The sequence below is a fragment of the Aquarana catesbeiana genome, linkage group LG04, assembly GCF_042186555.1.
Source record: "Aquarana catesbeiana isolate 2022-GZ linkage group LG04, ASM4218655v1, whole genome shotgun sequence".
Classification (NCBI taxonomy): Eukaryota; Metazoa; Chordata; class Amphibia; order Anura; family Ranidae; genus Aquarana; species Aquarana catesbeiana.
Window position 1 is genome coordinate 4,946,661 of NC_133327.1, and position 16,836 is coordinate 4,963,496.

General features: G+C 42.5%; 1 protein-coding gene across 1 annotated transcript; it reads right to left on the bottom strand.

The window, feature by feature from the left end:
• Positions 1-1,966: 1,966 nt before the first annotated feature.
• Positions 1,967-16,263, bottom strand: LOC141141103 (extracellular calcium-sensing receptor-like). The gene is made up of 6 exons (XM_073628812.1): positions 16,145-16,263; positions 10,472-10,763; positions 6,923-7,747; positions 5,610-5,834; positions 4,518-4,641; positions 1,967-2,880 (listed from the first exon to the last, which is right to left on the bottom strand). The coding sequence occupies exons 1-6, from the start codon at positions 16,261-16,263 to the stop codon at positions 1,967-1,969; spliced, it is 2,499 nt and encodes an 832-aa protein (XP_073484913.1).
• Positions 16,264-16,836: the final 573 nt, after the last annotated feature.

Below are 16,836 nucleotides of genomic sequence, written 5' to 3' on the forward strand. Positions count from 1 at the left end.
TCTGGTATCTGTGGTACCTAACACTAACTTATGAGTGGCCCCACAGTGGAGGCACATGCATGTGATATACCACAGATACCAGTGTGCCATGGCGAGGCGCTGTGGCTTACGCATGCATTTGCAAATGCGTGCGGACTAAGCCCCTGTTTTTAACGCATACTGTTAGACAGGTTTAATTGGTTGTCTGTGAGCTGGTCGGTAAGTAAGCTTGGTTTGTTCCCATTAATTCATTGATGGCCCTGTTTATATCTCATATAGCCTTCCAATGCTGCTTACTGCGATGGCCAGCTATAGATGGGGGCGGTGGGGTCTTTTTTGTATCTCTGTTAGTTGAGAGCAGGTGAGGAGTTGGCATTCTGTGGACACCAAAGCTAATTATTGGTTTTGTTTCCACTCTGCAGATCTTCTGGGGGAGTCATCACATCTTTGTTCAAATTCAGCATTTTTGTTATGCAATGAAAAATTGTGATGATTACAGAAAGAGTGGACAATTATTACAAGTTCTGAGAATTTTATCAGAATCTGAAGGGCTCAGGAATTGTGAAATTGCTGGTTAAACATCCTATGTTTGTCCTGTTAATTATACGGGGTGCTGAGGAGAATACTCCTGAGGGAGGATAATAATGGATCTTGCAACTGAACTTATTTACTGAGAATAAACAGACCTCCCTGGTAAGGTCAGGGGAGTATCAAGTTTTGAGACATTTCACTAATTAGTATTATTACACCTCCATCACTCACATTGTACTTCATTTCAAGATTTCAGAGAATTCTATAAATTGGCAGCCTTGCCCCTAATTTTAGAGACCTAAATTTAAAGGAAACATATAACTAGTGATGGGCCGAACACCCCCCTGTTCAGTTTGCACCAAAACTCCCAAAGATGTAAAAAGTTTGGATCTGAGCCGCAAAACTCTATTAAAGTCTATCCGACCCGAACTTGAAAAATCAAAAGTTCCCATTTTGAAGGCTTATATACAAGTTATTGGACATCAAAAGGGTGTGAGAGCCCAGGTACTGCCCTGGGTGACATGTATCCATGCAATTTTTTTTTTTTTTTAAAGATAATTTTTACAGAAGCAGTGATTTTAATGATGCTTAATTTGAAATAATAAAAATGAAAAATACCTTGAAATATAGTGCCTGCGGTGTCCCCTTAGTCTGCCTGTAAAGTGGTGTATCTGTACCGTGTATTGAACCTGCTGCAGCAAAACTGACATATACAGTATAAAGAAAAGAAATTACATTTAAATAGATTTTCCCGGCTGCAAGCCATTGCCGGGAATACAAAAATTATTTTAAAAAAAAATGGCGTGGGGGTCCCCCCCGGCGCAATCCATAACAGGCCCTTTGCATCTGGTATGGATTTTAAAGGGAACCACACTCCAAATTAAAAAAAAAAAAAGTTCAATAAAAGTTGGCTGCCAGGCCCTAAAATACAGTTTGGACTGGCACAACTTTTTGGAAAAAATCACCTACCACACGAGTAGATTCACCCAAATACCACACTGTCTATATCCTAATTGCCTTCATAAACTGGTATTCAGTATAAAAAAAAAAACAACACAACTGGATGGAGTAGAAATCCTTTATTAAAATCACCATGTCAATGAACAATTTATAATGCTCAGGCACACTACTTTCTGCCTTATTTTATTGCTTCAAAATATGATTACCGCATAGAAAATATTACATCATTCACCTGATACTTACATTGTTATATTCCCATGTAAGCTTTAACTCAATGCATATTTTGTTTATGTACAACAAGAATTAATGTACCTATATTTGTTTAATAAATTTCATTATGGAAAAAAAGAAATTTGACCAAACAGGAGACATTTTTGAAGAGACAACTGGCCAATCTTTACTTGTTACTAATGCTCTCTGCAAGTTTGTGAAGATCTAAAATTGAAATAATTGAAATGCTTCCTTTTGACATAAATTCTATACAGTAAGATTAAGTTTATTTAATTAAATTTGTCCTGTTTTTACTGCCTGATAGTAAATCACGATTGTTCCTATCTGGTCTCACCAGAATAATATAACATTTGGGTAGAAATATACAGCTTAGCAGTCCTGCACAGGAAGCCAAGATGGCAAATATCTGAACAGCCACTGTGTATTTGCCAGAAGTGCTCAGATAGGCCGGAATGAAGGAGATCCAGACACAACAGAAGACCAGCATGCTGAAGGTGATCAATTTGGCCTCATTGAAGCTTCCTGGAAGGTCTCTTGCTAGGAAGGCCACTAGAAAGCTTATCATGGCCAGAAAGCCCATGAACCCCAGAGTCAAGTAGAAAAATATTTTCTGTCCTTCATTACACTCAAATGTTATCTTATAGCTGTTGGTGACTAGCATAGGAAAAGGAGGGGACCTGTATAGCCAAAATAAACAAATGCTAATCTGCAAAACAGAACAGATCCCTACAACACTACGAGGGATGGTAGGACCCAGCCATTTCCTCAAAGGGCTGTTCAGTCTGGTGGCTTTAAAGGCAAGGATCACCATAATAGTCTTGGCCAAGACTGAGGAGATACAGATGGAGAAGACCACACTGAAGAAGGTTTGTCTGAAGAGACAACTAAAAGTGGACGGTTGACCAATGAAGACCAGGCTGCAGAGGAAGCAAAAAATGAGAGATACCAGCAGTATGTAGCTCATCTCCCTATTGGTGGCTTTGATGATGGGAGTTTCCTGATGTTGAATGAAGATAATTAGAATGCAGAGTGTGAGAGCTGACAACATGACAGCTGTTAACACCAGCATGATTCCCAATGGGTCATCATATGATAGGAACTCCAAAACTTTCGGGACACACCTGTCCTTCTCCTCATTGGACCACTGATCGAAGTGACATCTGATACACTCATCCACATCTAAACAAGAATATGAAAATTTTATATTAATGCTCAAAATGAATTATGTCTTTGGTTGCAGTATTTTATAAAGATATTGTGAATAATAATCCTATCAATATGTACTAATGTTGTATGATATCTGGTTTATAGTTTGTAATAGTATACAGGGGTTGATTTACTAAAGGCAAAAAGACTGCACTTGCATTCATTTTCCAAGAGCTAAGTAAATGTGGTGAAGAGCTGCTCATTTCCATCATCCAATCAAGTGCAAGTAAAAAAATTATATATTTTTTCTTTCCTTGCACATGGTTGAGTATTTAAGTACACGTGAATTTCCACAGTGCACAGTCTTTTTTACTTTTAGTAAATCACCCCCAAAATGTCAGTTTTGCTGCAATACATCTAACACATCCTACAAGTGTGCTACTTGGGAAAGGGATCAAAGGCAAAAAAAAAAGTAGGGTCTCCCCCCAAAATCTATATCAGACCTCTATCTCTGAGAAGGGCCCAATATAGATAATAAACGAGGACCACTCAAAAAAGTGGAGTTCGCCTAAGTATCTATATCAGATCCTAATCCAGGCATACAGCCTTGAAAGCAAAGAAAAAAAAAGTAGACAGCAAGCACACATCTCCCCAAAACCAACTAGGCCACATGCTTTCCTTTGAACATAGGGAGGATACCTTGCCAGGGGGGCCCCCTGGCATGGCACCATGTCCCTATGTTTATAGGGACTAGGGTCTTTTCTCCACTACCCTGGCCCAGTGGAGGGGAGAGCTTATCAGAATTTTCTCCCCTACATGAATGTGTAAGGGCCACTGACTTACTAGAAACCAGGAGCAGGCTGGTGCAAGGATTTTTGACACCCTATGCGAAACATCATTTTGCTGCCCCCTTGGCGCCACCCCTGACTCCACCCCCCTTGCCCTGCCCATGTATACCCCACCTTTTTAATGAAGCGCCCTTCAAATGCAGCCCACCAGCGCCCATAAAATGCAGCCTCACCAGTGCCCATTAAATGTACCCTCACCAGCATCCATCAAATTCAACTTCACCAGCGCCCATCAAATTCAGCCTGACCAGAGCCCATCAAATGCAACCTACCAGCGCCCATCAGTGCAGCCTACCATGGCCCATAAATGCAGCCTACCAGTGCCCATCAATGAATGTTGGCTTGCTTCTATTCATTCGGGAGTCGGGACACAGACACAGTCCTCCGCCGCCGCTGCGCCTCTGACACCATGTGCGAATGACTGCCTGCTAATGCTGAGACTTAGTTGCTTGCTGAAGAGAGTAGAGAGTAGCAACACCAGTGGCCAGGCACCCTAGGCAGCAGTGCGCCCTAGGCGGCTGCCTAGTTTGCCTAGTGGTAGCACCGGCCCTGACCAGGAGCCCTTAGCAGAAAACTGCAGTGTTAGTAATACTGCTGCTAAATGTATGACTTCAGACTGCAGTCGGACATTTGGCTCGGCAGGCAAACAAACACCTTATTTAGTTAGCCCATTCATGAAACAACAAAAGTTGAACCAAATCCTACATTGGTATGAGCCTTATCACTAATCTTTATGTTCAAACTCCATAACCCTTCTATCTCTCTCAGGGCTCCATCTTCAATTTCCAATTTCAAAGATCCAGCTACTTCACTATCTGATACCTGTGTGATTGGTCATCTCTCCCTCAGAGCAGGGGACACAGTCATAGCAGCAGATGGGTCTTCCTTGCAGAGAAGCTTTCCTGTACCCAGGCTGACAGCTGTTACTGCAGACAGAGATCGGCACCTGCTAAGAAGACAATGTCATCATGAATGGGATATTAAGGAAGCAGAAGCATATAATTTCTGTTTCATAAGATATAAACTCTTCTTTGTGTCATTAACACAAATGGAGCACGAGTTTACTTTGTTTCCAAACTGTAATGTGTTAGCCATGACCCTTGAAAATGTGGGGACTTGCATGCATAAACTGCCTGTATTATGACCCCTGTAGGCCAATTTCTCCCCCAGACAGGAGCAGCCTAGTCATATGAGCAAGGGCAAAGAAGAAAGATAGTGTCAGTCTTAGTGACTAGGAAAATAAGAGCAGTTGTGCAAGAGTTTCTATTTGATTGTTTTATTCCCTGAGAATCCTAATTTGAAACTGTCATGATCTGCGCTGTTTATATGAGAGTGTTAGTAGATCTGGCCAAAAAAAGCCAGAATTCTCTCACCTGTCAATGGTCACCTTTGGTCTATAAAAACATCATAGACAACGTGCCCACTACCATTATAAAGTCACTGCTTAACTATTATTTTTATGATTATGCCCAGAACTGGTTGAAGCACATCAGTGGTTATTATTCGCTTTGTGTTGTAAGATCTCCAGTAAATGTTCATCCACACCAAACTGGTCAAACCATGTCTTTATGGAGCTGGTTTTGTGCACAGGGGCAACAGAAGAGAGACTTTCTTAGACTGATACAAAAACATTAGGAGCATGAAATTGTCTAACAGATATTTGTATGATGTGACATTAACATCAACCTTCACTGGAAACACCTGAACTCACTTAATTGGAAGGAGGTCAACATACGTTTAGGTATATAATGTAAAATCTATAATATTCATTCTCGTTTCTCTATTCCCCAAGACAAAAATGAAAAGAGAGCTTTTCCATGTTTCAACATCTCTTGCAAATGCCAGGTCCACATGTGAAGCCACCAAAATCTAACAAAATGACAGAAACGGTGGTACAGTGTCAGCATCAATTACCTGTAAAAAGTGATCATTCCAGAGCATGGCGCTAAAGTTCAGGCTGATCTTCTCACCAAGTTCGGCTTCGGGGTCAATCTTCCCTACTTTCACTAGGTTGAAGCTATCATTGGCGAACTGCATGTTCAAGACGTCAGAGGAAGCAGGAAGGTCCCCCTCGGCATTAAATTTCATCATCTCCCCGGACTTTGAGTGAAAACTGATTTTCTTGAGGCAATGAAGCACCTGTATTATTTTTTGGACACCAAAAGCATATTAAAAGTTTATTGTTTGGCCACATTTATAGCTCATTAAAAAAATTGAAACATTTTGCCTCTTTCCCCAGTTGATGAATGTTTTAATGCTTATTTTTATTTTGTTATTTTGTTATTTATTTTTATTTTGTTATTTTTTTTTTTATTTTGTCTGACTTTTTTCACTTTTTTGCCAGTCTATGACCCCCCTCTTGTCAACATAACCCTGTGCAATGCAGAACCAGTGACAACCGCTTGTCCAGGACTGTATATTGATCATATAGAAATGCCCTCCAACATTACTGTGAAGATCAGACCACATGCTTCCATGGCATCATGAAGTTAAGTAAATAAGTATATGTTAAGGTCAACTCATCAAAGGTCAGTTTGAAAAATAAAACTATTTAAAGTGGAACTTCACTCTCTCAATCAACATTTATCATTTTTAATCCTCATGCTGCTAGCATTAGTAACCTGATAGGAAAGTATATATATCATAGTAACTTGTTTGAAACTTTTTTCTAGCTTTTATTCAGTTACATCCTGGTGTCTTGCCTAGGCAAATTATGTCATACACCCCAGCAGTCCTCAGGAAGGGAGTAGAGGAAGAGGGGTTTTCTCAGCTAAGCACACCCTCTTCCTGCATGTTTAAACTAAGGAGAGATGGATTCTAGTAAGTAAATACTACATTAATCATTTGCCCTTATATAAGATGGCCATGGCCAGAAATGCCAGGGGGGGGGGGTTCAAAGTGATTTTTTTCAAAGCGAGTTGAAAAATTTGACAACAAATTGACTGCTTATGAACTGTTGCAACAATTTATGCAAGTCCACATTTGATGATTTATATATGCAACAGAGACATTTATCACTTTCTGCATACTATATGGGCTATGCTAGTGTTGTTTATATGTTGATTTATGTACAGTGCTTTGTTATAATCCAAATCATTAATAAAATGCTATGTTCCAAAGCAATCAGCTTATACCTACACTGATTGTTTAGGTTATTTTTATATAAACACTGTGGAATAGAAGGCAAAGTGAAAGCATATTCGTTCATTAAGCCATTTGTAACGTACCTTCCAGTGTTGAGCATCATTAATATTTTCACACTTCCCATTATACAGTCCATTTGATCTGGAATTACAGCCAAGGAGTGAATGCAGAGCATGTGCATAGGCATACACACCCAGGTAAGCATGATAAGTGTAGCTAAGATCATTTGTTTCAAATATCTGGGTAACCTTATTGCCCAGTTCTTCTTCCTCGGTGCAGGCCTTTATATCAGGAGTATTTGACTTCTCACTATCTCCATTAGTCCAGAGGCAGCTGAATGCTTTCTCCCAGAATTGTCTAATAAATGGGTAACTTGAGTTGGCAGTTGGGTGAAGGTTCAAAAGGAATTCCTCAAACCCTGGCATTGTACCAGTACGTGGAATCAGTCCAATGGTTCCATTTAAAACCTTCCAGGTTTTCTTGGAGAGATCTCCAGGTGAAAGTCCAAAGTGATCCGAAGCAATGAAAATTTTTCCAGTAGCCCCCCCATCAAACAAAGCTTCTAGCAGTGCCTTAAGATGGACATCCTGGCTGTGAAGAACAATTACATTGACAGAGCTTCTTTTAATTACATCTACTACTCTCTTAATCTGTTCATCTGAATAACTGGAATGGATTTTTTCCAGAAAAGCAATACAGCCTCCATTTCTTTTTATCCTAGCTTCTATAATCTGTCCACCTTGAAGCCCAATATCATTGTCTGCCACCAGCATGCCGACCCAAGTCCAACCAAACTTCCCAACAAGGTCAGCAAGAGCCTCTATCTGAAGTAAGTTAGGTACAGTGCGGAGAAATGATGGGAACAATATTTTATTGCTTAGAGCTGAAAAGGTAGACCCATAACTTATCTGTAAGGAGATTAACATTTATATCAGTGAAGGGGAATTAGAATTTGTGACATTGTTTTATTGCTGCCAATGCCTTCCTTTCCTAGTCATAACCATACCCCCCCCCCCCATTTATTATGTAGGTGTTCCTAGGACTGAAAATTAACATATCTCCAATTGGAATACAGAGAGAAATATGTCATATTTTTACAGATGGATGGTTATCTGTGTAGCTCTACATCCACAGGGGCCACTGGTTCTTCCAAAATAGTACAGATGCTGCACACCACCACAAGCACCACTTCATACACACTGGCTCCAATAATACAGTTTAGGTGATATAGTTTTGATATTTATTGCTTGAGGAACTTTAAAAAGGAGAGGGTTAGAGCATGGGATATTCCAAACTGCTTGCGAAGTAACAGGAAGACACTTTTCTCTATGCTCACACTCCAGGATTCTTCTGAGTACAGGGAAATGGGCAGTACTCTGAGAACCTGTGGGAGCTGTCTCAGTCCAAGCTACTTCTAGCACTTATATCTCAAAAGCACACAGTCACAAGGAAATCATTTTAGGGTCATTACTCACAATTTCTCAGGACAGCTGCACACTCTTCAGCTTCCTCTGGACATGGTCCAGTAAGGATGACAATCTTTCTCCTGACCTGATCCCGTTTGGTGAAGTCCCTAAAGCTCAGAGAGATCACTCCAGGACCTCAGCTCTGCCACAGCCAAGGCATCAAGAACAGCTACCCCATGTTCTGGAAACTTCTTTTAGAAGCAGGGGAAGCAGTCAAACTCCCAGTTAGAAGAGGGAAGGTCTGGACAGCCGCACTCCAATAAAAATGCCTTTATTGTGCCAAATGATAAAAGTACAAACCACAGCAGGATACAGGGAAAACTGACGCATTTCACACTCTCAACAGTGCTTAGTCATAGCTCCTCAGAGAGATCACTCCAGGCCCTCAGCTCTGCCACAGCCGAGGCATCAAGAACAGCTACACAATCCACAGGTTGCCTCAGAGGCAAAAGTCCCTGAGCCTTTTTAACCCTCCTGGGAAGAAGGAACTGTCTTTCCAGGGCTTCAAACTGTATATCACCTCCCCAACCACCTTCTGGACATTCCCCTCCAATGATTGGTTAGATCATGAAGGGGAAAGGGGATCACCGCCCCAAGTAGATCAAATGGAAATAAACCTCTCCTCAAAGTTGAAGCAACAGGTGCTGGCAATGCATATAGCAATTAGGATGAGAGAAGATTCTGGACAGCCACACTCCAAAAATTAGCCTTTATTCATAAAAAAGGATATCAAAAATACATGCCACAGCAGAACACAGGACAGAAGAGCTGAAGCATTTCACACTATCAAACAGTGCTTAATCATAGTTATGATTAAGCACTGTTTGATAGTGTTAAACGTGTCAGCTCTTCTGTCCTGTGTTCTGCTGTGGGGTGAATTAGCTTTAGCTAATTTTCAGAGTGCGGTGTCCAGAATCTTTGGACTTTGGACAATCTTTGGACATCCTAATTGCTATATGCATTGCCTGCATTGACAGCTAATTTTCAGAGTGCGGCTGTCCAGAATCTTCTCTCATCCTAATTGGTTGGGTCATGATACATATTCAGGCTGGCCATTTGCCTCTCCCAGCCCCATGTTCTGGAAACTTCTTTTAGAAGCAAGGGGAAGCAGTCAAACTCCCAGTCTGTGAAACACTGAACAGACCAGACCAAACAAACACTAGATTTGCCTACCCTGTTTCCCCGAAAATAAGACCTAGCGTGATTGTCGGTGATGGCTGCAATATAAGCCCCCCCCCAAATAAGCCCTAGTTAAAGTCCTTGTAGGTCTTATTTTCAGGGCAGGGCTTATTTTCGGGGAAACAGGGTAGGGCTTATTTGGGGGTAGGGCTTATATTGCAGCCTTCACCAACAATAACGCTAGGTCTTATTTTCGGGGAAACAGGGTAGCATCCTACACTAGGAGGGTGCTACATTTGTATGTCAAGGGGGTAGTCAGTGTCTTTTCTAGATGGCACAACAATCAGTTATAGGTTAGACCACATGAAGAGTGTGTTGTTACCACAAGAAGACTACAGATGAGCTCTCTCTGCATATTAGTCCTAACCTAAAAAAGTAAAAACACAACATGTGTATGTAATGAGCAGAAATGGCTGCCCTATGTCAGCCATTTCATATTCTGCAAATAAGTAATGTTTCTTGTATGTTTTGATAGCGAATTGATAAGATGATTTAAAGTAACCTGGTTACTTAAAATCATCACAGATCAATATCCAAAACCCCTTTAAAGACTATAAATATGACATTAAATAGTTTTAAAGCTAAACTTCCGACAGAGAGAAAAGATCACTACTTAATCCAGGCATGTATTCCCTAAAATGAACTTGTCAGTACAGCAAGTATAGGTGTCTGAACCTGTGATTATAGTAGTCTTCTGTTGTAACTTGCTAATAGGAAAAGAGAGCAGAGCGAGGGACTCATTGTTTAGGACTGCTCCTTCACTGTACAATCAGTATGCAGTGGGGTAGTTGGTGACCAAGCTGTATTCATTATCAACAGTAGAGAAAAGGGAAGTCACTGACCTGAAATACGGTATAGTTAGAGTGTCTGGTTCCAAAACTGGCTAAGCAGAATTACAACTGTTTTGGCAGGTAAAGCAGTCTACTATATAATCCACTTGTATTTAGCTAAATACATCCATATATAGCACCTATAATTCTTATTTACCTGTGGGAAGTGGAAGACGCCAGTTATCTGGGCAATAGGAATAGATAAAAAGGAATAATTGTCACCTACAATCCCAGCCATGGTTGAAGGTGCATGACATTTATATCCGGGAAAGGGGTTTCTAAGTCCTGACAGCAGGGACAGAACTCCTCCCACAGCCAGGAGCTCTGACATACAGGAGTCCAGCACACTGAAGCCAAGGGTGATGTTAGGCAGGAGGTCCAGAGAATTGTTAATTTCATCCACTGCAAACATGAGGCCAAGAACATCCCGGTAATATCGAATGTGGAACCTACACAAGATGAGAGAACATCAAGAAATGTGTTGAATTATGGTAGCTGTACACATGGCCATTATTCCTCTCACCTTTGCTCCATCCCATTTAAAAAAAATATGTGTGGAAGATGAATTACAGATGGAGAGAAGATGACTGCTTTAAGAACAGCCGGTCCCTATGCCTATATAGACTTAATACAGGAAAGACTTCAACAAACATGACTGAAGATAAGGTCATTTTATAAAGTCCAATACGTACAAGACATTTAGCTGTGGACGTTGAACAACAAGCAGTTCTATTCTTATCAAAATATGGAAGTTATTGATAAAATTCCTTTTGGACGCCCAACCTGTTGGGGGCTTAGGAGACCTCCTTTATTCCACCATCTCTTAAAACTATCTTCCAATCAGAGTTTTCTATATTTTATGCATTGCTATCTCCTAAAAGCCCTGATCAAGAAAAATGTTGTCAGGGTCCAGATCTGAACTTGCGACCTTGGCAGTGTCTGTCTATAGCTCTTCTCACCACCTGAGTTGCTGGACAGCTCCCTTTCTGATCTCTTATGCCGCGTACACACGGTCGGACTTTCTATCCTACTTGGTCCGGCACACTTTCCGACGGACTTTGTCCGCCAGGTGCGCCGGACTTTAAAACGGATGGACTTGCCCACACACGCCCGGACTTTCCGGCGGGCTAAGTCCGCCCGTCTTTCCGACGGACTTTCGCCGGAGTTCCGGCGGACTTTCAGAATGAACGGACTTGCCCACACACGGACAAGTCCGTTCATTTTGAACGTGACTCAGGTGCGACGGGACTAGAAAAGGATGTCAATTTTACCGCTTTTATCGGCGAGATTGACACCTTGCGAGCCCCGTCGCGGGGCATACCAGGCCCTTAGGTCTGGTATGGATTATAAAGGGAACCCCCTACGCCGAAAAAACGGCGTGGGGTCCCCCCTAAAATCCATACCAGACCCCGATCCGAGCACGCAGCCTGACCGGTCAGGAAAGGGGGTGGGGACGAGCGAGCGCCCCCCCCCTCCTGAACCGTACCAGGCCACATGCCCTCAACATGGGGGGTGGGTACTTTAGGGGAGGGGGGCCGCCCTGCGGGCCCCCCCCACCCCAAAGCACCTTGTCCCCATGTTGATGAGGACAAGGGCCTCTTCCCGACAACCCTGGCCGTTGGTTGTCGGGGTCTGCGGGCGGGGGCTTATCGGAATCTGGGAGCCCCCTTTAATAAGGGGGCCCCCAGATCCCGGCCCCCCACCCTATGTGAATGAGTATGGGGTACATGGTACCCCTACCCATTCACCTAGGGAAAAAGTGTAAGTAATAAAACACACTACACAGGTTTTTAAAATATTTTATTAAACAGCTGCGGGGGGGGGATCTTCCTCCGGCTTCGGGGGTCTTCTTCCGGCTTCGGGGGTCCCTCCGCTTCATCTTCTCCCGGCGTCCGGTTGGTTCTTCTCCGCTCTCTTCTCTCCAGTTCTTCGGCCGGCTCCTCTGCTGTCTTCAGGTAGCTCTCTTGCCAGCAGAGGTCCGGACTTCTTGTCTTCTTCTCTTCTCCAGATGTTGACACGACGCTCTCTCCGGCTGGACTGCTCTCCGAGGGCTGCGTTGTGACTTATATAGGCGGAGACCCCGCCCCCTTTTGATGTCACAGTCCCTGGGCATGCTGGGACTGTGACGTTTTAGGGGGCGTGGTCACTGGGTGATGTTGACCACGCCCCCTAAAACATAGGGAATAGGGATATTAGTGGGGTCGTAATAGGGAATATGGAATACAAACTGGCCGCCTTTGCAGATGACATCCTGCTGTATATAACCCAGCCAAGGATATCCCTACCAAATATCATGGCTAACCTAGTAGAATACGGAAAGTTATCAAATTTCAAAGTAAACCCAACTAAATCTGAAGCACTTGAGATAAACCACTTCAAGGAGAGTGACCACTCCTACCAAAAACACTTCCCCTTTGTGTGGGGGAAAAAAGAACTGAATTATCTGGGGGTCAAAATCACTACATCAACCGAAACGCTATACCAAGCGAACTTTATAGCACTGTTAAACGAGGTAAAAGCTGAATTGAGTAGAATTCATCTGGGTCAACTATCCTGGGTGGGAAGAATCAACATATATAAAATGGTTATACTGCCGAAAATAACTTATAAAATGCAAATGATACCAATAACACTCCCACATACATACCTCAGAAGGCTACACTTAATGTTTTCAAAATTTATTTGGAGGGGAAAGTCACCTAGATTAAAATTCTCACAATTGATTAATACTAAAGGTAAAGGGGGATGGGGAGCACCAGATATAAGGAAATATTACGAAGCTATCGCTATAGCCAGAGTGACTGAATGGGTCAAAAACATAGAAAAACAATGGGTAGTAATAGAAAATAAAATTAGTGACACTAAACTGGATAAGATTATATGGATTTCGCCTCAACAGAGAAAGTACAGCACTGAAACGCATGCAATCACTAAACACGCACTTAAGATATGGGACACCCTTCACAGAAAGGAACACTGGGAGTATAACTCACCCTTAATGCCACTTAAAGATTTAGAACAGTTTGCACCAGGGAAAGAGGAATGGTTTGGTAAATGGTTACTAGAAGAAAATATACAACTAAAAGACATAATGCATAGGGGTCGAATATGCTCATTCCAAGAGATGCAGGACAAAAGAGATATGTTAGTCATTAACCCCTGGCGCTATAGCCAATTAAAACACTATGTTGGTTCACTCCCACAGCCAATAAGATCGGTGGATAATTTAACACCACTAGAAAAAATATGCGTGGATAGAGAGGGGAGGGGGGGTTTCTCCCGGATATATAAAGTTCTAGTTGATTTAGAAAGGTTAGAAACCCCGGACTATATAGGGAAATGGGAAAAGGAGTTAGGGAGAAATCTTACAGATACAGAAGTCTCCCTGATCTTGAAAAGAGTCTCAGCCACTTCAGTTAATAGTAAACTCCTAGAATTAAATTTTAAATGCCTGACCAGAATGTACCTGACCCCCGATCGGGTGCATAAAATACATAGGGATAAGTCGCAATTTTGTTGGAGGGGCTGCTCAGAGATGGGGTCAATGGCCCATATCTGGTGGCTATGTCCGGAAATGAAAAGGTTTTGGGGCGAAGTAAGAAAATTTATCGAAGTGATAACAAACTTGGACGTCCCAAATGACCCTTGGATCTGTTTATTCCACATGAGTGATATGCCGACTAAAACATATCTCAGAACACTTTTGCCACATCTTATTGATGCAGCTAAGAGCTTAATCCCTAAGTATTGGCAAAGGAAAGAGAGACCAAAGATGAGGGAATGGTTTAATAAAATTAATGAGATTCAGTGCTTGGAGTACCTAAGATTTAGCGAAGGGACAAAAATGGGGGCCTTTGAAACAAAATGGAAAGACTGGGAAAAATTTAAAGAATCTCCAAATGCGGTTGAGATGTGGTCTACATAAGTAGAGGAATGCAGAGGACTGGATGGATATGGTCTCGGGGGGTGGGGTGGGGGGGGGGGTAGTGGGTGGGAGGGGGGGATGGGTAAAAGGGAAGCATTAGCTATCGTTGGGATAATTATGTATCCTCTTTTGTTTTGTAATATACTAAATTGGAGTACCAAGCAAATGTAAAGCCATGATGATGTGACGATAAGATGGGAAAGAAATTTGAATTTTAATATTTGAAAAATCTTTTCCCGGGAGAAACCTTCAAGCTGAAGTGGCAAAAAAAAAAAAAAAGAAAAAAAAAAAAAAAAATAACATAACAATGTCCATGCAGTAACATGCCAAAACCCATTTCTCTCCTCCAGGCTTGCTCTTTTTAACCGGACGACTCAGGTGCTGGCTACCACAGCCCATCTTCGCTCTCAGTCAAAAGTAAATATAAGCCGCACTCCAGAACTTATCTCTTCTTCCTATATGAAATTTGTCAAAAGATGAAAGCTGCATACATTAATGTCTCCACCTGAAACTACCTTCCTTGACAAGTTTCACCACTGCTGGCTTGTTTACAAGATAGGGGAAGAACTCACAGGGACTTCACAGGGAGCAGTGGCGGCTGGTGGAATTTTTTTTGGGGGGGTGGCAAACAGTATGTCACCCCCCTGTTGGTTGGTCGGTCGGTAGCACTTACCCCATCACCGGCAGCTTCTCCTGCTCGGCAGCCTCCCGTTCTTCTGCTCTCCATCACCTGCGGCTTCCCCTACTCAGCAGCTTCCTGTTCTCCTGCTTTCCACGGCGGCGGCTTCCGTTTCCTCCCTCCTCCTCAGTGGCCAATCGGGAGTCTTATTTTTTAGGCCAAACTGAAAATGGGTCTCACACCCGCTTCTGATTGGCCTGTTTGAGGATCAGAGTTTCAACAGTGAATATTTATTCGCTGTTGTAACACAACTGGGTGGGCTCCGGTCGCATGCTCTGTGACTCGAGCCCACCCTATTTTGAAGCCTATTAGAGCCTCTGGCTCTAATCAGGTGCTTCAAAAAAAATCTCCTGCAGCTATAATTTATGCGCCCAGTGCCCTGAGAGGGGCCGAAAGCATGAATAGGGGGTGGCCGCGGCCGCCCCCTATTAATGCGTGTGAATAGGGCATGGAGAGGTATTCTTTCAATCATTTAAAAAATTTGTATGACACTATAATAAATTCTACATCCAAATTGATCAAAATAGCTTAGTGTCAGCGTTATCATCAATCTTACTGAGCGTCCGGAAATGTTTCAGTGAAAGTCTTCTAGGAGAGAGACAACCGAAAGGAGTGGATGTAGGCTGGTGAGCTTGCTGAGACCTTCACTGAAACATCTCCGGCCCCTCAGTAAGATTGATGATAACGCTGACACTAAGCTATTTTGATCAATTTGGATGCAGAGTTTGTTATAGTGTCATACAAATTTTTTAAACGATTGGAGGAATACAATATTGGGTTAAACGGAACTATACTATGTGGAGCTTCTCTTCTCATATTTCCGGGAACCTGAGGATATTGTTTGCGGCTCTGATCATGTTCACATTGCGGTTGGCAGCATTTTGATGAGTGTGGAGGCATGAAAACTACTTTGGTCTGGTGAGTTTAAACCCCAGAGGGGAAGGTGACACACTGTTTGGAGGAATCTGGTGAAAGGTGCACATATTTCAGACAAACACTAGGACCACCACTTGTGTCTACTTCGTATATTTAGTACTCAGGTTAGTGATCTACCATACAGAGTTTTAGCCATCTTGGAGTAAAGAATTTATGTTGTAGTGTTCAGCACAGTAAGTAAAGCACATAGCAGATTTGTCCAAGACTGTATACATCAGAAGGTGACCACAAGCAAAAAATAACCTCATGAAAATCATTTTCCCTATTAGACAGTGGTCTCTAGAACTTACCCTGTACATGAAAGTGGCTTTGGCCTCTCCTGGAAGGTTGGTTGTTGGAAAACAATTCCAGAATGAACCACCAAAACTCCACCAATCAGAATATCACCGGATAGTGAGAAGGTATCCATCGGCCAACCCTGGAGACTGCAGCCAGGGCTAGACTGACCCTCACCCAACCACAAGAAGAGGAGGACCTGCAGGAGTCCACACATGATGGCCACTTATGTTATTCTAGTGATCCGAAGATGAACCCTTCCGATGGAGTTCGGCCAGCTGGTTCTACTGGAAGAAAACAAACTTGGAGGTTAGAGTATTATATAACAGTCTCGAAGGTTAGAGTATAATATAGCCGACTAGAAGGTTAGAGTATTATATAAGAGATTTGGAGGTTAGAGTAAAATATCGCTGACTTGGAGGTTCGAGTACAGTGGAACCTCGGTATACGAGTAACGCGGTTAACAAGCATTTTGAAAGACGAGCAACTTTTTTTTTTTAATCCTGACTCGGTTTGCGAGTGTTGTCTCGCAAAATGAGCAGAATTCAAGCTAATCTGGCCTGCAGTACCGCATTTGGCCTGAGGTGCGGGGGCGCCGGAGCCGAGCAAAGCCAAGTGAAGCCGTTCGGAAATACTCGGACATACTTGGAAATACTTGTAAATACTCCATTCCCGGGTGTTTCCGAGCCTTTTCGAGGGTTTCCGA

Coding starts and splice junctions, on each gene's coding strand:
- LOC141141103 (XM_073628812.1), bottom strand. CDS start 16,263: ATGGATACCTTCTCACTATCCGGTGATATTCTGATTGGTGGAGTTTTG. Junction 5,835..6,922: donor ATGATGCTCAACACTGGAAG/GTACGTTACAAA, acceptor AAAATAATACAG/GTGCTTCATTGCCTCAAGAA. Junction 4,642..5,609: donor GGAATGATCACTTTTTACAG/GTAATTGATGCT, acceptor TCTTCTTAGCAG/GTGCCGATCTCTGTCTGCAG.